The 23,125-nt window shown below is 38.6% G+C and overlaps 1 protein-coding gene across 2 annotated transcripts; it reads right to left on the bottom strand.

Moving 5' to 3' along the window:
• Positions 1 to 9,728: 9,728 nt before the first annotated feature.
• Serpinb13 (serpin family B member 13) lies at positions 9,729 to 22,738 on the bottom strand. Of its 2 annotated transcripts, none has more exons than XM_038350191.1 (7): positions 22,574 to 22,738; positions 21,830 to 21,895; positions 14,036 to 14,164; positions 13,552 to 13,669; positions 11,829 to 11,971; positions 11,506 to 11,661; positions 9,729 to 10,130 (listed from the first exon to the last, which is right to left on the bottom strand). In XM_038350191.1, the coding sequence occupies exons 1-7, from the start codon at positions 22,736 to 22,738 to the stop codon at positions 9,729 to 9,731; spliced, it is 1,179 nt and encodes a 392-aa protein (XP_038206119.1). The 2 variants fall into 2 exon arrangements, with proteins under 2 accessions (XP_038206119.1, XP_038206120.1); XM_038350192.1 differs by having other exon boundaries at positions 21,839 to 21,895.
• Between the last annotated feature and the right edge of the window lie 387 nt (positions 22,739 to 23,125).

Below are 23,125 nucleotides of genomic sequence, written 5' to 3'. Positions count from 1 at the left end.
ATCATGAACAAAACATGAAAAGATACCTACCATTCTAACACTCATAAACAAAGGCCTGAACGGCTGCTGATAGAGGTCAAACTGAGCTTTAGAACAACCCCTATCATGATGAGACATGAGGTGGAACTTGAATCACAGAGACCAATAAAAGCATTAGTCATGCCAAAGACGACCTCACATTTCACATGTCACACAGTTCCCAAAGGCAACTGTCCATTCAAAAAAGTTCCTTTGAATCATGGAGACTGGAGCAACCAGATATCCATGTGGAAGGCAATCGTCTTAACCCTTCCTTCACAAATATCCACAAAAGGACCATAGGACTGAACATAAAAGTGAGACTATGGATGTCTAGAAACAAAACATGGGTCATAGTGAAGTTGAAATGGGCTAAAAAAATTCTTAGGTAAGACTTGGAAAAGTAGACATTGTAAAACAAAAAAATTACTGCTAGGCTTCACAAAACATAAAACTACTTTTCAAAACAACACCGTGAAGAAAGTAAAACCATATATATGATTTTGTATATATACATTCAAATTTTCATTACACATTCATCTGTTGATGGACAACTAGATTGGTTTGAATTCTTCACTATAGTAATGAAAGCAACAAAATCCATTGTAGATGGAACGGTAGGCTGTTTCCCGCCACCCGGCTAGCTTTACCCAAAATAATAACACGGAAACTGTATTCTTTTAAACACTGCCTGGCCCATTAGTTTCAGCCTCTTATTGAATAATTAACCCATATTTAGTAATCCGTGTAGCCCCACGAGGTGGTCGCTTACCAGGAGAGATCTTAACCTGCATCCATCTCGGAGAGGAGAAGCATGGCGACTGCCTGAAGCATCTCCCCAACTCTGTTTCCTTTCTCCCACAATTCTGTTCTGTCTACTCTGCCTACCTAATTTTCTGTCCTCTTAAAGGGCCAAGACAGTTTCTTTATTAACCAATAAAAGTAACACATAGACACTCCTCCATCAATCCATGGGATACAAAAAGCTCTACAGAGGGCATAGTGCTGTCTTCAAAGATAGTAAGGGGATTTCACTCATGCCAAATCTCCTGACTCCAAAGTCTAACCCATATTTAAAGAGTTTGTGTAATTGAAGATTGTATCCCATTCTGATAGTTTATCTTAAGAATAATTAGTCCAGGATAATAATTACTTTCGCAAAACCCCTGGTCAGAAATGGCTAGGTAACCACGTGCCTGAATAACTGGAAGAAGCCTGAAGCCTGGAGTTCGACCTAAAACTCTGTCTGCCAAGGGAATTTAGAAATGTTGCTTTTTTATATGCCGCTAAATGTAGCGAAATAATTAAAGTACAGTAGGTGGAGGTGTTTGGCAACCTGTTGTACTATATTTGTAACTCTAAGATAATCTAAATAAAATGTTTATGCTTTAAATTCTACTTTAACACCTTGGTTGATTATGGTTTTTTTTTCTGGAATTCAAACTAATAGACTTTACTAAATTCATTTTTTATGGCCAATAACAGAGTAAGGGAGGTGGTGGAGATGTCAAAAAGTAACATGAAAGAGAAAGGTAGCAATTAATATTTGAGTATTTATTAATCCTAAGGCATTTTCTGAAGTCCTTTTGTATTAGTTACTTTTACTGTTACTCAGACAAAAATGCCTACAAAAAACAAATTCTAGGAATAAGGGTTTGTATTGCCTGACAGTTTAACGGTACTGTCCGTTGCAGCAGGAATGTCACATTGAGACCATGGGGAGGAGGTAGACTATACTAGGAAGTAGGGTCTGCCTATCAAACCTCAAAGCTCACCACCAGCAACATCCTCCAGTGAGGATCCACTTCCTTAAGGCTTACCACCATCAATATCCTCCAGTGAGGACCCACTTCCTCAAGGCTCAGCACCAGTAACTTACTTCCTCTAGTGAAGACCCACTTCGTCAAGGCTCCACAACCTCTCAAAACAGCAACAGTAGCTGGGGATCAGGTGTTCAAATACATGACCTTATGGAAAATGCTCACATTTGAGTCACAATACTTATGAGAAAATAATGTTATTTAACCTCCAAAACTGCCCTATATGCTATTTTAGAGTCATTGGCATTTTATGGATGTCAAAATTGAGACATACTAGATGATATGACACATGGTAAGAGGTAGAATTAGAAATCAGACTTGGCTAATAAGCTTCTGGAATCTTCCTTTGGAAGCATATCTTTATCCTGTCTCACAGTCATAATCCTACCATTCCAAAGCACACAATTCTTTAAGCCACTCTGCCCGTTTCTCAGAAGTATCTAACTTGTAAAGAATGTAAAATGGCCAGTCATTTATATTTGACCCAAATACTTCTCTAAATTGGGTGTGACTCGTCACCACCCAAGCCAAGACACATTGTTTTAAATCGACTTGCAGGAAGAACATTCCTTAGTCACCATGGGTCTTAGTTCTCTCTATGAAGCTCAGAGCTCATTTGGATGTGTTTGTATTCCTTACAAGCATATTGTTATCCATAAAGTTGGACCAACTGCACTAAATCCTTTCTAAACAAAGCTCTTTTTGTGGGCTTTAGCAAACAGTGTCAGAAGGATGATTTGGTACTATTTACCATGTGCAAGTATTTGGAAATGGAGAACAAGACACGTTTATTAGCCTCAAGAGCATAATAGTTTGTCAAGGGATAAACATACAACTAGCTAGCCTGTGTCCCAGTAGATAAAAATGTACAAGCAAATAACTATGCACCAATAAAGAAGGAACAATTCTAGCTGTATCCATGAAGGATCAGGGAGAGGAACTTCTGAAAAATGTCACAAAGTAACATCTAGGTAGTGTGTTTCCTTCAGTAGATGTTTCCAAATTCATCCTATACTCTCACTGCAAATCAAACAAAACTATTTTGAAGAAAATGTGAAGTGTCCAAAATGTAAATTGTCTCAAGTGGAAGCAAGCAAGAATTTTCATTTGAAAATCACTTAATTTGCAAATGTTTGAGGTTTAGTTTGAAAATGACTTCCTGCTTTTATTCTCTCTGTGGACGTACATGGTTTATGCCCAGTAAAAAATAGAAGCTAAGACTTTCATTCTCTAAATTTTTAGTTCTGCTACTCATGCCGCTAATTTCTACACCTGAATCTGCTTTCAATTAATTGCTCCAAGCAGCTAGAACTTCAGCTACTTCCCAGAATATTCCCATGTTGTCAAGACTTATCTAAGGAGATTATGTGCTCATTGTGGTTCTTTCCATACCCATTAGCATCAACTGTATTAAGAAAAGATTTTTCAATGATGATAAAAAGCGTATCTAGTTTTAGTCAACATTACTGTACTTCACCTGGAAACCCCAAGGAAAGAAAATTTTTCTCCCATAATCATCACATGATGTTCCAGTACCCATTCCCACCTCTGAAGTAGAATGGCTACAATGATCAAATAAACAAGTCGAGAGCCTTACTATTATAATCAGCCTTGACCAATCAAGAAAGAGCCTTGCTAAGAATTAGGAGCCTTGACCAGCCAAGAGCCTTGCTATGAATGATTAGCAACATAACCAACTTAGCACCAGCTGATACCCACATCTGTGCAACAAGAAGTCCTCTAATTTTGTCAGGTAGTATACTGTCAAACTATATTACTTGGGGTTTTCCAAAATCACTTTTTTACAACTTACAGAGATGCTCATATCCATTGAAGACACTTGGAAGCCCAAAGAAAGGGAACCCAAATATAAATATAAATGTGTGTGTAGAGTGAAGAGACCCTTTATGTGTAGCTGTTAGCAGAACATTGACAGAAGCCCAGGGTGTCACTGTAGCTGGCAACAGTGCTCTGACATCTGTTTACCTATTGGCCTGTCCTTATTGCATTTTGAGTCACTACACTTTGCAAAGGCTGATTACTAATAATGATGATGAATCACCTCCTCTCCTTCCTCCCTGCCTTTTTTAATAGACTAAAAAAAGGTTACCATGTGGATGGTAGAAGCAGCAGACCTGGTTTAACCTTCTCATGCTTAGCCTGAGAAGATGTCTGGTCCCAATGATTCAGAACCTTATGTAAGTAGAGCATTCATCCCTTACAAGCCTAAATGCAAACATCCACCAACAGGTAGTAGTTAAGTGAATCCAATAACATTACACACCATGATCAAGTGTATTTTCCCAGGAACGGGTGCTTTATTTAACATCCAATGTACATATAAATAGAGGAGGAAAAGTATTTCACAAAAACATCATTAAAACCCCCACAAAATAGGGATAGCAAAGAAAATAATAAGGAACACTTAGAAAAATAACTTTCAGTCTTCTGAAACCCACAAGAAACTAATTATAATAGTGCATGAGTACATCAACATTGAAGGATAAAAACAATTTGTGAAAATTGTATAATTCTACAAGTTAACAATAAACAATTGAGAGAAATTAAGAAATGTTACCTCTGACAGTATCAGAAGATATGTATGCTGAATATACATATTTATCCCTTATAAATATTCATCAAAGAAATGAAGTGCTAAATAAGCAAAAAACTATTTCACATTCATGGATTAGAAGACTCACTACTGACAAGTAGGAATATAAATCAACAAAATAGAACTAAAAGTGTAGAAGCAAACATTTATATTTTTAATCAGTTGATTTTTAAAATAAATTCCATGTCCATGTGGTTACCCTTTTAAAAATGAACAATTTCACATCTACGTCCAACAAATAAAGCAAGCTGAGGCCCTAATTCCACCCCCTACAGCACATATACAAAATTTGCAAATCAACTCTGGACCTAGATTGAAGAACTAAAACCAAAACTTCTGGAATAAAGAAAAAAGAAATATTTCATTGTTTGGTTAGGAAAAGATGCCTTAGGTGTGATACCAAACAAGTAATCTCAAGCAATAACACTGATAAGTTGGTCTTTGATCACACTTGAAACCACAAATCAAGAATGGTGGCACATCCCTTTAATACCAGTACATGTGAGTTCTGGGAGAGCCAGTGCTATGCTGAGAGACCCTGTCTCAAAAATAGGAAGAAAGAAGGAAGGACAAAAAGGAAAGAAGGAAGGAAGAAATGAAGGAAGGAAGGAGAGAAGGAAGGAGGGAGGAGAAAGGAACAAAGGAAGAAGGAGGAAGGGAGGGAGGGATAAAAGGAGGAAGGATGGAAGGAAGAAGGGAGGAAGGAAGGAAGGAACAAAACTGTAGTGAGATACAATGTCACACTCACTGAAATGGACTTGTTAAAATTTAAAGATTATAAATATTGTGGGAAAACTAAATTATTTTGTGTTTTTGTTTCTTTAGATAGTGTCCCACTGGCCTGAAACTTACTTGTAGATCAGGCAGGCCATGACTCCCAGAGATCTGCCTGCCTTGGCCTACCCAATGTTGAAATTAAAGATGTGCACCACCATGCCCAGATTATATTTATTATGCTTGGTTTCAGGATTGTAAAGTAGGGTAATTCAGCATTTTCTCAGAATGGTAAACATAAAGATAACATATGACCCAGCATAATCAAAGAGAAATGGAAATATATGTCCATGAGGGAAAAAGTATACACAAAATGTCTCTATCAGTATTATTAATAATGGCTAATAACTCAAAAATAAGTGTTTATTAACTAATGAATGGCTAAACAAAACCTAATATATCTTATGAAATTTTAAACATAATAAAGAACTGGGCACTGATATGTGCAATGACTTGGGAGAATCTTAAATCGTTGTGGTAAGCAACAAAGTATCATATAACAAAAGACCATCTATTTTTTTTAAATATTTATTTATTTAGTATACAATATATGCCTTCAGGCCAGAAGAGATCAACCGACCTCATTGCAGATTGTTGTGAGCCACCATGTGGTTACTGGGAATTGAACTCAGAACCTTTGGAATAGCAGGCAGTGCTCTTAACCGCTGAGCCATCTATCCAGCCCAAAGACCATCTATTACACAGTGTTATGTTACATATCCAGAATAGACAAATACATAGAATAGACAAAGAATGATTGCTTCTGTTAGTTTATGGACAAAGAAATAGAAAGAATCGCCAGGCGGTGGTGGCACATGCCTTTAATTCAAGCACTCAGGAGGCAGAGGCAGGCAGATCTCTGTGAGTTCGAGACCAACCTGGTCTATAAGAGCTAGTTCCAGGACAAGCTCCAAAGCTACAAAGAAACCCTGTCTAGAAAAAAGAAAGGAAGAAAGAAAGAAAGAAAGAAAGAAAGAAAGAAAGAAAGAAAGAAAGGAAGGAAAAAGGAAATAGAAAAAGTCTATTAATGTATTTGGGGTTTCTTTGTAGGATATTAAAATGATTTGAAATTAATGAATGTGATTGCATAATTTTATATTAAATTATTTCTTTTAAAGATAGTGTATATTTTAAAGGACAGCAATGAGAAAACTAAAAGAAACCATAGGGTTAGGTGATCCCACCTATTATGTATTTGATAAAGAACACACATCCACAATATGAGTTTATCAACTCCAAAATAAGACAAGAAGGCAAGCTACCCTTTAAAACAACCAAATAATTTCACTATACATTTCAACAAAGAAGTCATACAAATAGCCAAATGTACATCCTGGGGCGGGTGCTCACTTTAATCATTAGAAAAATGCAAGAAAAAATCACTGTGGCACATTTCACATGCAAAGGAAAGACTCTATCAAGACAAAGTGCTGATGCTAAAAAACATGTGAAGACACTGGGAGTTTACACTCTCTGGTGGGAATGGGAAATGATGTTGACCCTGGGAAACAGCAAAACATCTTATTGTATAACCCAGCAATTATACTCTCACAATCTACTCAAGAGAAGTTTTTTAAAAAATGTATACATACTAACACCTTAATATGAATATTCATAGCAAAAGTGAAAATAAGTAAGTTATTGACAGGCAAATAGATAAATAAAATGAATCTTTTCTATGAAACAGAATACCATTCAGCAATAGAAGAAAATTAATAATCAGCAGTATCACAAAAGTATGAACTACAAAACATTCTACAAGATGAAAGAAGCCAGGCATAAAATATAATCTGTTGTGAGTCTGCTTATATGAGACATAGAAATCGAGAAGCTACAAAGCCAGAGAAGGGAGTTGTAGTGAAGAGGCAAGCAGGCCTGCTTTTTGTCCCACCAGGGCTCCTACACAGCTAGCTTTACACCCAAAATAGCAACACACAAATTGTATTCATTTAAACACTGCCTAGCCCATTAGCTCTAGCCTCTTACTGGCTAACTCTCACATCTTGATTAACCCATTTCTATTAATGTGTGTAGCACCATGAGGTGGTGGCTTACCAGGAAGATTCTAACCTACATCCATCTTGGGTCGGAGCTTCATGGCGACTGCCTGACTCTGCTTCTTTCTCCCAGCATCCTGTTCTGTATTCTCTGCCTATCTAAGCTGCTGTCCTATCAAAGGCCAAGGCAGTCTCTTTATTTGACCAATGAAAGTAACATGGACAGAAGATCCACCTACATCATTTCTTCTTTTTCTGTTTAAACAAAAAAGACAGGCTTTCACTTTAACATAGTAAAATTACATATAACAAAACAGTTATCAAGCAAGAATTACAGTTACAATACTTATATCTACTTTATCTTTTATCATAACTAAGGAAAACTATAACTATCTGTTTATTCTTTAACTCCATCAAAGACTCCAGAAGGATATAATATTACCTAGGCAAACAAGAAATAAGCAACTTCCAAAACTCTAGAAATCACAGAGACATCTCGCTGTCTGGACAGTCACCCAAAGTTCTTTTGTACTATTGGGGCATCCATCTTCGGCCTACAGGCCCTGTTTCCAGCAGACATTTCCATGAAGCAGGAAATTTCAAAGACAGTTCAGTTACTTTTTTCTGTGTCCTGCAGAATGTCTCATAGACTCTTTCATGAGTCAGGAACCCTGAAAGACCATCTCACCTTTAGGCAAGTTCAGCAGTCCTCTTGCTGTGGGTTCTTTGTGTCCAGTTTATGCAACAGTCCAGGCAAGCCATTTGCCCAAATGGCTATCAAACTCCATAAGGAGCTTCTTCAATGCCCATCTTCCTCTTGAAGTAGATTGGTGCTGCCAGGAGCAGATGTGTCTCATTGTAATGAAAAGCCCTAAGTTATTAAAACATTAAATGCCATATTCTGCAGTCTTTGAAAGATATGAAGAATGCCTATCTAACTGAAATATATCTATATATATCTAGAAAATCTAACTAGTATAACTACAAGCTTGACTATTATTGATGATTATCCACTAATGACCTATATTTCCTAATTATACATTATATTTTTAAAATGAACTATACAATCACAATACCTTAATCAAGAGCAGAAATACATATACATATAACAAAATTGACCTAAAATCCATACCAATGTAAATTATTCATATCTATATCAGGGAGTAATTTCCTGTGATTAGAGATGAAGGCAGCTACATAGACGCTTTTTAGATCGAGGAACTGTTGTAAAACTGGCTTATAATGATTCATGAGCAACCCTAAGAACTGACCAAAAAAATCAATGTGTAATGATAGCTCAAGAAAAATGTTTAAAATAAGTCAGCAATGTGGTCTTACTAAAAACTGATAAAGCTTAAATCTGAAGCATATTTGAAATGTGGTGTTAGCAAAATACATAAAACTTTTTCAACCACAGCTTTAAGAAAATGGCATCTGGTTACCAATAAACACATCAAAGTGGACTGGAGAAGCCCATGAGGCCTCAGCCCTAAAGAACTCCAGTCGAGGGAGGAATGCTGGGAGTGCTAGAAATAATCTTTCTGAGGGAAACCCACCAACTGATTACCCAACACCAAAGGGACAACCATGACAACATACACGAGTAGCATTATAAAGACCAAGCAGATTGTATTTATGAATGTGTATTTATGTACATGCACATATATGTATGCAACAATTAATGAAAAAGGAGGCCATAGACTTGAAAGAGAGTAAGAAGGGGTATATGTAAGTATTTGGAGGGAGGGAAGAGAGGGAGAAATACTATATTATTATCTCAAGAATTAAAGAAGAAAAAAATTTTAAAGGAGATATTATTTGGCCAGAGCCATCCCTCACTCAAGAATCCAACAGAAAAATTCAAGAAGACAGAAAGAAAAGGGCCACTCTTCTAAAGGATAGTCCAAATATTCACTTTCCAAAGCTTAAGGGAATGGCTGGGTAGCAGTATTGATCAGGTACATTTACCTTCGCAATTATTTCTAATACTAAAATGATTCTGAAACAAATGTGGGGGATATAATATTAGAATGGAGGATGAAAATAAGGAAATCTCTCTGTCTGACATACTGTTGTTTAATTTGTTCCAGCTTTTGAGTTATATTCCATTCACATGTTTCTAAATTCTGTTTTCTGAGTACAAGTCTCCAGTATCTATCAGGAAAGGAAAAAGAAACACATTAGTTGAGTAAGTTATTATTTTATTTTACTGACGTATTGTAATATGCCAAAATACTAGAACTGGATGAACCCTGAATTTCCCCATAGAGTCCACACTTTTTATTTAAAAAAAAAAATGTTCCTGGTACTGATGGACCTTCGAAGGAAATCAAGGGAGAACTAAGCTGGACTTCCTGCGTGGCACATACGATGGGGTCACTTTTCAACAAAATATGAAAATATGCTGTCGCTGCTATTGTGCCTGAGGTTGGAGCACGTGAATGAATCCCATGGTCTATCAACCCCGAGTGCCGCTTGATGGAGCCATGTCGTAGCTTGATCATCTCAAGGAGAAGAAAACCTTCCGAAAAAGAGGATGCTGTCCGACTCTTTGTGCCTGATGAAGAACAAGAATGGGTGGTTACAGTGCACAAGTTCGCAGTCTGCAGCTGACGAGACCATGAAGCCCATGCCGGTGCCCGCAGTAGCCTCGACACCGTCCTCGGTCACCACCAGGAAGGATCTGTGCAGAAAGTTCTGGGCGTGCAGCCCTGAGCGTGCAGACATTCCTGAGTAGTCCGCATGTTCGCTGAAGGCACTGAGCATGCCCATACCTTTCAGCACCGGCTCCAGTTCATAGCTCTCCTCCACCTGCATGCGGGGCAGGCAAAGGTCCACCTTCCTTTGCTCCAGGTGTCCAGGGCTAGTCAATTCTACCAACTTCTCAGGAGACAGTTTATCGATTATCTAGAGTAGGTAAGGTAAATCCAAGAACATTTTAAAAGCCTCACACTGGCTCCAGAAAGATAGAAAGCACTACTTTTAATAACAAATAGAATTTTCATGTATTTGTTGTCTACGAAAAAGACTGTTGTCTTATATTCTCTAGTATATTTCCCTGAGATATATATATATGTATGTATGTATGTGTATATGTATGTATGTATATATAGAGAGAGAGAAAGAGAGAGAGAGAGAGCATGAAGTGATTTTTTCAAACTAAAAGCAAGGTATTTCGAATTCTGCATTTCAATTTCTGCTCCCTTCTAGTTTCTATATGTGTATGAATGTAATTATTCACAGTGGATGTCTATTTTACATGTATTTAACTTCACGCCACATCTCTCATAAACTGATAAAGTCTGATAACACTTCTGTCAAGTTGCTATGTTTTAACAACAGTCAACATTATCCATTTCCCTTACAGACTTCTAATATATATAAAGCATTCTAATATATGCTCATAAATTCTGAAGATAGAAAATTAACATTTACTATAAATTTCAAACTAGGCACCCTACTGTATTCAATGTTGGAACTACTGATTTGGCTAACAAAGCCAATTTTCTCCTTCTGAATCACTTCGTTTCAGCGTTGCCCAAAAAGGGGCTTTTGAATTAGTGTGTGCGTGTGTATATGTGTGTGTGTGTGTGTGTGTAACTTCAATACATGTTTCACAGTATTCCAAAATATTTTCATTTATAATTTTACTGTTTCTGTGTCCTCCACACATCTAGGCTGCACTTCTATACACAACAAAATGCCACATATTAAGTCCCAGGGAGGTCAATGCTGTAGATGTGAATGCTGAGAAACAGTTTGGAGGATTTATGGTTGGGAAACAACTTAAAGAATAAGTATTTGAAGCTATGCATCCCTGGTGTCCAGGATCCACAACACTAGCCTTGTTGTTGTTTTGAAAAGAAAGTGGATAGACCTACATCAAGAAAAAAGGATCAAAAGAAGAAATGCAAATTTTAAGGGCTTTACTGAATTCCATGCAAAAGCTCTGTTTTCATGCATATATGGTTTTTTCCAGGCAAAGACTTCATAGAGACTAATGACTGCTCGGAATGGTTGAGACTCTTTAGAACCACCCCCATACAACCTAAAATATTCATTTAGCTCACCTCAACACAACTGCATTCTAGTTACTCTCAATAAGCCTCTTTCTCAATAGAGATCAGTGGGTAGTCACTGCACAAAGTGAGAAATACTTCCAAAGTGGCACAGCCAGGCATCAAATTTTGTTCAGAAGCCATGTTCCCAGGCTCCCCGGGTACAAGAGATGCAATACAGAGTCTTAAAAAAATGACATAGGCCAGGAGGTGTCAAGGTTTACCTTCTCCAGACCATCTATGTCATTGGGCAGGAGCACGAACATGCTGAGATCATTGTTTTTATATGGAATCCCCACAATTTTGGCCTGAAGGTCTTCTAAGAGGCTGAAACTGAAGGAGCTGCACTGAGTCATCATCTGAACAGGTTTACTTGTGTTCTGCAACAAATAATCAGAGATAAAAACATTAAGAAAATCATATGGCACACAAGTAGCTCTTGAAAATATTATAACCACAAAGTCTGAGCTACTGAATAGGCATTTGGCCAAATGACTTTAGACTGTCCATGCCAGAAGTAAGCAGACACATAAATAAAGGACCATACCTTATTCAGCCAGAATTCCTCCTCCTTGGTATGTTCTTTCTTAAACTCCCTGTCCCACAGGCCTTTAAAATAAACTGTATTAATGAGCACCAGCTTGGTGGAACTGCTGAAGGAGCCTTCTGGAAACAGGTCCTTGACTTTTTCTGAAAACAGAGAAACAGAAAAGGGTGATCTGTCCTGCAAATCACAGACTATAGTGTAACAGATATGGATGCGGGTGGACTTGGAGAACCATTGACACTGCAGCCATGTCAACACCCGGGGGCCTTGTATGCCAAGGATTTGCTGGCAGAGTCAGCAGGGAAATTCTCATATTGTCTCTGTTTCCATGCAGTTGTATTTATTATCAGCTAAGGAATCTTAGGCAACTTGTTTACACTATGAGTGCCTAGGTTTCCATGTTTATCAAACAGAAATAGAACATGCCTCATGGCCTTGTTGAAATGAATACATGGTTTGATGTGGACCTACCTGGGATATTTTAAGCATTCTGTTTTAGCTATTATTCTTATCTATTCAACAGAATCCTCACCTGTGGTTCAGAAATTATTTAAAAGAAACAGATTTAAAGTGCATGTATGAGAGGGAGTACTGACCTGTGCACCCCAAGTTCAACATTAAATTGTCTTCTTCTATTGCACTCCACCAGGAACTCACCAATTCAAGTGGTTAGCTGGCCAGCAAGGGCTGACCTCTCTCCACCCTGTAACCCTCAATGCTAGTTGCAGACACATCCCACTATACTCAGCTTTTACATATGATGTGGGATGTCCTTCTGTATATGTGCTGCTCTGATTGGTTAATAAACTAATATGCTTAAGTCTATGGCAGGGCAGAATATAGCCAAGAAGAGATATAGAGAGAATGTGGAGTCAAGGAGATGCCATGTAGTTGCTGAAGAAGGCATACGCCATGTAGCTGCCCAAGAAGCAAGAGTTAGCAAACCATGAGCTTAGGGGTAAAATATAAAATAATAGAAATGGGTTAATTTAAGATGTAAGAACTAGCTCGGAATACACCTGAGACACCATCCAAACAGTGCTGTAATTAATATAGTTTCTATAGGAATATTCAGGTCTAGGAGGCCAAGAAACAAACAAGCAGTCTCTGACTACATACAAAGGCTCTGGGAATCCAAACTGTAGTATTCATGTTGTTTGGGCATCTCCTCAGTCCCAGAAACATGCATTTTATTCAGTTCACATTACACTAAATACGGAAAAATTCTGTTCAGCCAACCTTACAGTAGAGGTGTCTGAAGATTTAATCATCCCTACCAGATACTCAAGTGGGCAAGAGGCCTGAGTAATCCTAGCTGTAGGTACAGACAAGTCTTGGTGAAAAAGTTGTGTATGCCTCACTTAACAAAGAGAGTGGGAGCTCTATGCCATTCACACTTGGGGCTCCAGACTCAGAGAGGAAGTCTATTATACAAAGAACAAGGTAACGATAAACATGATGCCAGCCCTGGAACTACAAAGGTAAGTGTGACTCACAGCTTGTGCAAACAATTTTCCACTGTTGCATCTCTCCATATATGCTAAGACCATCCCACCCCCTGCAGTATCCTATCCAACCTCTATGCCTCTCCTTGCCTGAACCCATCTCTAGCTCCTCCCAAAGTTCATTCATCTGGCATCTATGCAGCCTCAAGCCCAGGACTGTCATCATAGCTGGTAATCAAGATGTATGCTTTTTGGTGAAAAACCCATCCATACTCTACCATTTGTTTGGCTTTCAACCCAGGAATTAATCTTCTTTCGACTTTCATCTGCAGCATTTACAAAATCAACAGGCTCCAGGGATGCATGGTAATATTTTTCAACATAATCTATGTATTTCTTTAGGAGAGATGGGGAAGAAATAGAAAGAGATTGAAGAATTTGTCAAGTACAAATACCTCTTAATAAATGTGTCTGTTCATTAGGAAAACTAATGTCAAATGTGAACGTATAGGTCCTGGGAAGATGTTTCTTATTGCTTCCACATACTGTCATTCAGGTGCAATGTGATTAAAGCAAAAGTCAGGTACAGGCTCTCTGGACTCAAAAAGGAACTGCATGTCTGGAGAGCAGTCCAGAAAGACTAGTAAAACAGGACCATGGCAACAGCCAACTTGGCAGCATGGCCCCAGAACTCAGTCCTAAATGGAATATTGGCCATTTGTTGCTGCCACACATAGATGTGGCATGCACAACAGAACTTACTTGAAGGAAGAGGTATGTTTTCTCTCCAAACAGTCTGTTGCTTATGTTCAGTTCATAATCATTAGGGAATTTGCTTATTTCAGTCAAAAGCTTTTGAAATTGGTCATGTATTTCTTCTGTCTTCTCAATCTTCAAAATCAAGACAAAAACTCAGTGGGTTATCTTGGCGAAAGAAAGCCTAGATTCTCTTCCAAAAGGATGTAGCTAGAGTCCTTCCTCTATGAGCAAATTTGAGAGAAAAATATAAGTGTCCGTTGGTCTCTGGACATCATCTGGCTCTCTACAAACATAGATGCAAGTCAAACCCAAGCTGATCTCCACGGAGAAGCCCCCATTACCACAAATCTTTGTTTTCTGATCCAGCTGTCACTTTGGGTCTCAAACGTAACAGCTCACTAAGTGTTTTATACATTTGTTTTTATCTGCTCACAGACTCTAAACACTTGAGAAATGTAAAGGATCTCCTAAATCATTCCTCTCCACTGACACTGGGATATTAAAAGTAATTTTTTATGAAGAAAGTGATCATTTATAAGAGCTGCAAACCAAACTAATATGAAATTTGTCACTGTTTTTTAAAAATAATTATCAAAACCTTCTGGCTATCTTCCATAGGGCGTACCAGCTTTCTGACTGTGTGCTGTAGGCACTGTGTAGCAAAGCTGGGTGAGCCAGAACAGTTTCTTAGACCAGAGCAGAATGTTGTCTCACGACTTGTCGTGTGGGCTCTGGTTGCTATAATTCATAGAGGATGCAGAGAGATGCAGTTCAGCTTTAAAATGGATGACTTTTCCCGATTCCACATGAGAACTAAACAGTCATTTTCTTGTACAAAATAATGCATAAAGATTTATTTAATTCTTTATTGTGTCTCTTATTTTCATTGCTCACATTCCAACTGCCTACAACTATACCAAAAAAAAAGTAATAGCTAAATTTTGCAAATAACTGGTAACTTTTTGCAGACATTTGACTTGAAAATACATATCCCCAGCATTCTGGCCATATCTATGGGGCTGACCTTTGCTGCCTCCTTACTGTTATGAAAGGCTAGGTGACTTAAGCAGCAATCAGTTTCTTGCTGCTTGGGTTGATCGGGGCAAGCAGTGAACAGGTCAGGTGCATCACACCCTTTGGGAATTAAGAATTTAATATGTACTAATTTCCTAGTGAGTCATTTATGACTAAACTGACATACAAATAAGGGAAAAGAAGAAAACCTTGTTTTCAAACAGGTTTGGGGTTTCTGCTTGTACTATCTTGATAGTGACCCGGAGTTGGTAAAACCCAAAGGTCCTATTCCGGAAGTCAAAAGGTATCTTCATTACAAAATGACTACGTCATAGGCTTTACTTTGTCCCAAGGTCATCAACCAAGGGCAAGATTGTGGTCCAAAATTATACAGTGTAAACGAACAAGTCTTAAGTCAAACTCATGGGAAAATAGCAAGCATCCACAAGACAGACACAAACATTTAGATGTTCACATCAGTTCTCTATTACAGAAAAATGTTTCTGGAAAATGTCTATCCTTGAATAAGAGTTTAAAATTTAAGACAGCATCTTCAACAAATGGTACTTCAAAAACTGGATAACTAACTGCACATAGAAAAATGCAAATAGATCCATATGTATCACCCTGCATTGGCACAGAAGACAACAACCTGAACAGAACACCAATAGTGCAGGCACTAAGATAAACAATAAATGGAAACTCATGAAAATGAAAAGCTTCTGCAAAGGACACCATCAATAGAACAAAATGGCAGTCTACAAAATGGGAAAACATTTTCACCAACCCTATATCTAATAAGGGGCTAATACATACAATATATAAAGAACATATAATAGATATCAACAAGTCTAATATTCAATTAAAAATGGAGTACAGGTCTAAACAGAGAATGAAAACACTCCTCCATTGCTGGTGGGAGTGCAAACTAGTACAGCCACTTTGAAAATCATTATAGTGGTTCCTCAGAAAATTGGGTATTGGTCGACCTCAAGATCCAGCTATACCACTCCTGGGAATATGGTTCAATCATACCACAAGAACACTTGTTCAACTATATTCATAACAGCTTTATGCATAATATCCAGAAACTGAAAACAACCTAGATGTCCCTCAACTGAAGCATGGATAAACAAAACAAGGTATTTACACAATAAGGTATTCCTCAGCTGTTTAAAAAAATGACAACATGCAATTTGCACACAAATGGATGGAACTAGAAAATTTATCTTAACTGAAGTAACCTAGATCCAGAAAGATAAATATTGCAAGTAATCATTTATATATGACTATTAGCCATTAAATAAATGATAAGCAACCTATAATCCTACAATACATAGAATGAGAAAAGTTAGGTATAGAAGAAGGAGCTAGGGGGGAACACATGGATCTCACTAGGATGGAAAAATCAAAAAGATTTTACAAGTGTGGATATGGGTGTGGACAGGAACAGAAGGATCAGGTGGAAGGGGAGAAAATAGGGTTGAGGGAGGAAATGCAGGGAGAGGCAGATGGAATTGAGGGGTATTTGAGGGATGATATGGAAACCTAGTGCAGTGGAAACTTCATAAAATGCATGAAAGATATCCTAATGAGGTCTGCTAATAATAGGAGAGACAGAGTCCCAACTGGCCATCTCTTGTCACCAAACAAGTCTTCTAGTATCAGCACTCGGTTGCATTCAGTTTAGTCCTTGGCTAAGGGTGTCCTGTGGAAATCCCAAAAGAATGTAGACTGTTGCCAAGACAACAGAGTGCTCTCTGCACACTGACATTGGGTCCAATTGCCAGGGACAACACCCATACAAATCATTGAACATGGAAAAGTGGAGCTGGTGCCTACATGGAAACTTCTAGTGTCCTTAGTGTGGGAAGGTACTGTGTACACTACCAAAAGAGAAGCATAAACACAAACCCAGCAACAAAACCTTTGACCTACAATCTATCCTGCCTGTAAGATATGCTAGGGCAAAGGTGGCACAGACGTTGTAGAAGTAGCCAACCAATGTTGGATTTGACTTAAGGCCCATTCCACAAAATGGAAGCCATAGCTGACACTTGGGAGATCCGAGAAACAGAAACGAGATAGCCCTGAGTTCAATCACTGGGACCCACACAGTGGATAAGACATAAGTGACTCCTGAAAGAGCACCATGAAATGCATGAACTTTTTATTCAGAAATTACAGTGAGTCAAAGTTATAATAAATAAAAGAAGTCCATAACTAGACAAATACTGGTAAATTTTTTAAATGGAAAATAATTTGGTAGATCACTGTCAAGAATGTCAATCAAGCCAGCTTGCCAAAGTACTATTAGAAGATGAGAAGAGAATCTTCCAATGGCTACCAGAAATATAAACCTAGAATTCTCTACAGTCATTAAAGCACTGCAGAGTTGAATACAGTCTGATGACATCCACCATATGCAAATCATTACTAAGGAAACCACAAAGGAATAACACCAGCAATATGGAAGAACACATGGCCCAAGCCTCTGACAAAGAGACTTCATGCTAACAAAGTCACCTTGGGAAATTTTCAAACCAATTCAAAGGTCCTGTAGTCCGTAAGTGAGTGTAAAGCTGAATACACTGAAAACAACAGGGAAATCCTTGGAACTCACAACCAGAGCACCTTCCAGCAGCACAGCATGGATACTGCAGAGCTGAGTCTGACTATGACCCAAGGAGAAGAAAGAAAGAGAGAGGGAAACATGTCGACCATTCTGACTTCTGGTGAAGCACAGGAAGAACTGGTCTCAGTCTCATCTAAATTTAAGCTATGCAACAAACAAGGTACCCTTCACTGAGCCTGCTGTACACTAAAATTCAACAGGAAGAATGCCTAAGTAGCAACTCACAAATCTCCAACTGTGTTACATGCACAAGCTTCGCACAGACAATCCCCAGAAAAGTGTTTTTGTTTACTTGTTTGTTTAGTAGATTTTGTGCATTTCAATAATTTTATTGAAATGTATATCCCAGGCTGGGCATAGTGGTACATGTCTGTAACCTCAGCACTCAGAAGTAGGCAGATCTCTATGAGTTCAAAGCCAGCATGTCTATATAGCAAGTTCCAAGCCAACTAGGAATATATAGTGATACCCTGTCTCAACAAAAGAACAGAAAGAGGAAAGGGAGAGAGGAAAGGAGAAAAGAGAAAAAGATGGAGACAAAGAGGGAAGGAGAAAGTAAAGAAGGAAGCAGAACTAGCTTCCTTTCCATAGAGACCTCTGAGAAAGTTGGATTGGCCTGGCTCTCAACAAGAATAGACATATAGACATTCAGAAGCTCAAAGATCTCCATCCAAGACAAAACTACAAAGACCTCTGAAGCCACACACCATAACCAAACTATAAAAAGTAAAAAAAAAAAAATCTAGTGAGAACCAGAGTACACAACTTGTTATATATGAGGGAGCATCTATTATATCGACAGATTTCTCAGAAAAAAAATGTTATGAAAGAATTGATATGCTATTTAAAATATACTGAAAGAAAAGAATACCATATCCAGTAAAACTGTCCTTCAAAAGCAAAGGAGAAATTAATACTTTTTCCAGTTAAATAAAAGTAGGGGGTCTGATAAAAAGTGCTAAATGGCTTCAAGTTGAAATGAAAAGATGATAAGTAACTACATAAAACCATGTGAAAATATAAAATTGTCTCATAACAGTAATTATACAGAAAACATAGAACCCTACAGTACAAAAATCACTTTAAAATCTGGTAGGGGATTTTTAAGCATATGCATATATGATCTAAAAAGAGGTTAAACTGTGTTTTGGTACATAAAGGGAAGGCAGACAGAAGGAGCAGAGCGCTATAAGTGATAGATGTTAGATGATCATCAGTTTCAAATACCAGACTGATATTAAGGGCAAGATGTTCATCTATAGACTAGACACAAAAGGAAATGAGAACGGAATCAAAACAACTCTCTAATAAGAAACCCACTAAGTAAATAAAACCTAAATCACATAAAAATAGAACCAGCAATGGTAAAAATAGTTTTAATCCAAATTCTACCCAATGAATTAGGTGAGTTTCCAAATTATACAAACACATCTACATTTTAAAAATAAAAAAAAAATAACTGGTCAAAGTACAGAGAATAAGTGCTCAGTCATAAATGGGACATCTACATCACATTGTCTCCTCACAGGGCCCAGGGCCCACCACAGAAGATTGTAAGAGCCAGAGGTTGGGGAGGACCATGACGAAAGTGTCATCAGGAAATGACAAGACCTCTGTTCTCATGAACTCACAGTATTTGTGGTTGCCTGCCCACGAGCCACATAAGGTTAAGCCAGTCAGGGTTCCAGCACAGGGATGGGAGGGGCTCAAGAGCCTTAAGCCCTAACTCAGAAGCTATTGACAGTTGACGGATTCTAGGGAAGGGAGCATCAGCCTTCTCTAGAGTCACGATGACCCAGTGGATGGCACCATATTCCTGAGTACATGGGCAGCACATACTGGACTCTGTGGCTTATTTACATTTTTTAAAGAACATGAAAGTGGGGGCAAAACTAAGAACTGGGACAATATAAAAAGATGTGGAGAGGGAGGATGAAAGCAATTAAACAAACTTTATACATGCGTAAAACCTTTGAGGAGCTGATAAAATATTATATACTTAAAATACATAATAAGCTCATTTTAAGAGCCTAGTGTTATTTTGATACTAAAACTGGACAGAAATATTCAAGAAAAACATTTTTGACATCATTTATAGAATTTTTTAAAATTAACATAATATTAGTATACCAAATGTGTTTAATTTTAAAGTATCATGACTAAATATATTATTACACAGATAAAAGATTTACCACTAGAAATTCGAGAAGGCCCATTAACACAATAAATAAAGAAACAGCTGTAAAAATGAACCCATTAGGACTGCAATATGATGGCAAAAGATGCCATTCACAGAAAAATAAGAAGTACATTGGGATAATAAATTCCTAATTCAAGAGAACGGAGCTTCCACTTTCAAGAAAGAGGTTTATGTTCAGGGAAGGGAATCAAGAATTGGCAATGGTCATTTTTCTCATAGAAATGCAATGAGTACCTCATACAGGTACTCACTAATAAGGAGATTGGGCCAGCTGCCTCTGGAATATGATGGAGAAGCTCAGCCAATTATCTTGTTTGTGGGATGTGTCCCCCCCTGGGGGGGCCAAATAGCCTATAAACCATAGTTGTGTGCTTATTTTTTCCTCTTTGGTTTCCTGCTCTCCTGAATCGCTGGAACCTTGGCTTTTGTAAGTTCCCCTTTCTTCCCTTTATTAAAGCTGAATATTTTATATTAAAACTAGTCTGGTTAATTCTAACTGCCGATCGACCGTGTCCCAACAGATATATGCCCCAGCCACAATGTCTTTGTCACAGTCAGTACCTCTACTCTTCATTTCCTCAGCTCCCAAAAACTCCTAGGGAAGGGGCAGAACTGGCTCATGGTGGAAGAGGGCAGGTATATGAATTGAAAGGCAACTTTCAATGTACCCAGTCGTGAATCTCTCCACCCAGGATAATGGCATCTGCCCCAGATGAGGTGCCTATGTAGTCTGAGGAACTGTTGTGTGGAGTTCTCTGGAAGCTACTACATGTCTCAGTTGCACATGAGAGCAGCCACCTAATCTAACTCAGTTAAAAATCCCGAGAAGGAAGCACAAGTCCACAGCTGAAACAGGGCACACAGACAGCCTAGCGTTGTGGGATTATGAAGTGACCAGCTAACAATGCTGAGACGTTGACAGTATAACTTTATGAGAGGTACTGTGCTGTGCTTTCTGACAGAGCAATTGTGCCATTCTGAGACCTTGGGTCACTTCCAGATGCTGACCTGTAATCTAATGGGCCCCATCCCATACTGTATTTGGTAGGACCAAGGAAGAGATACCAGAAAGCTAGATCTGGAAGATGACAGATGTGCCTGTGCTGATAGTATTTAAAGAAATATTAGCAGGAGAAGCAAAGTATTAATTCAGTTGAGCAATAATATTGCTTTCAGTTTCCAACAGTACTAGGTGAGTTAAATGTATGATCTAGATGATTCTATCAGAAATGTCACAGAAGACTAAAGAAGTGAATTACTTGCCAAAGTCCCAAAGTCCTGGCATATCCAAGCCAGAACGTTACCCAATGCTCTGTAACCCCAAAACTGTTATAACAACCTGTTGGTGTGTTAGCATTCATAGTGGTTGTTGTGTGTTAAAGTTCTGATCTCTTATAATTATTGAGAATCTACTGTTTGTGTACAGTACAAATGCTGTGATTGAAAGTGGTTTTCTCTCAGGAGTTTATGTTCTAAAAGTCTAACCCTGGTAAAGCAATGTTAAGTTAAGGTGGTGAAACCCTTAAGGAACCTAGTAGGAAAGGTGACTCGGTCACCAAAGGAACTTCCCTCAGAAGAGATTAATGGTAGTCTCCCAAAGCAAGAACAGCCCACAAGTTTTAGCCCCTTCTGTGTGTCACCAACATTCATCCCCTAATCCTTCACATATAATGTATTCCAGAAGAGTCTCCATGGAAACCAAACACATAAAGACACTCAGTCTGGGATTTTCAAGCTCTGAAAACATGAGCTTAACAAACCAGCTCCTATTTGTCAAGCTTTCAGACCCTAGTCCTTTGTTACAGCAACAGAAAATGGAGTAACAGGCCTAGAGATATTATTTGACTCTAGTGACTACTGCTTGATAATAAAAGAGGTATGTTTTTTCTAGTACTTTCCTACATTGATCCTACACCTAAGAAGGAATCACACTAAAGGATATAGAAACATGTCCCACCTCATTTTCTGCAGACTTTATTCTGGAGCTTCTTGTACCTTTTTCAGAGTAAAGTACCTGATAGAGAGAAAACACTGTCATTATTGTCAGAGTAGAGAAAAATTTCACATAACCAAGGGAAGGCTAGAAAAGTCTTTTCAAAGGTACCCAGGTATCATCTCTTTGACGAGCCAGGGAAATGTCTAGGTTGCCCACTAATGTCCAGAGGAGCCTAACCATCTTCACTATGTCAGGTAGACCAAATAGAAATTAAAAAGCTGATCACAGTGGCTTTGGACTTTCATATTCTCTCTTTATATATAAGAATAGTGGCTTTTGACAAGGCCACTCACCACAACTCCCACCCAAAGGAATTCCATGCATCAAAGAGAAAATGATACTGCGGTATCTAGAGAGGGAAGAGGCCTTCTCTGAGAGACCTGAAACTGTTCCACATCATTATCTATTTTCTGGCCAACAAGTCAAGATGAGCACATTTTCTTTTCTTTTTTTTTTTTTTTGGTTTTTCGAGACAGGGTTTCTCTGCAGCTTTTTTAGAGCCTGTCCTGGAACTAGCTCTTGTAGACCAGGCTGGCCTCGAACTCACAGAGATCCGCCTGCCTCTGCCTCCCGAGTGCTGGGATTAAAGGCGTGCGCCACCACCGCCCGGCTTGAGCACATTTTCAATGCCAGAGGTTTAAACCACAAAACCAAGTTTCCACCTGAAACTTGGCAAAAGCAAAGGAAGCTCCCCACCTTCTGTAACTGGGTGGCAGTGGCTCCTCGGGTCCCCAGGAGGATCATGCCAATGGCTGTTGAGATGCCCACGGGGGAAAAGAAGACGTTGCCATCATTTGTTTTATCCAGCTCTTTGAAAAGATCAAACCCAAACTGTGCAGTTGCTTTGTCTAGTGAGTCCATGACGGTTTCCAAGCTACCTAGAACAGCAATAACAATCAACACAGCATCCGGACTGGGCTGCTTTATGCTATGATCACACATTCCTTCATCTATCCAGAACACTGAGATTCAGAACTGCTACCTAATCCCTACCTCTGCTCCCATAATAGAAGACATAAGTCAGCTGGACTCTAGCTTCATTCAGTAGTTTTCAGTTCTCATTTCCCCAGGAGGTAGGGTAATGCCTTAATGGTTTTCTCCTCTTGTTTAGCCACAGTCAGAGTCTGCTTCCCACCTCCACATCTTATGATAAGCTATCTGAACAGACCCGCCCTTGACTTGCTGATTTGCACCTTACCCAGGCACCCAGCTTGTGGTAAAACAGAGTTCTCAAAGCACAGGCAGCCT

The sequence above is a fragment of the Arvicola amphibius genome, chromosome 12, assembly GCF_903992535.2.
Source record: "Arvicola amphibius chromosome 12, mArvAmp1.2, whole genome shotgun sequence".
NCBI classification, from domain to species: domain Eukaryota; kingdom Metazoa; phylum Chordata; class Mammalia; order Rodentia; family Cricetidae; genus Arvicola; species Arvicola amphibius.
This window is presented reverse-complemented; position numbering and strand designations above follow the sequence as displayed.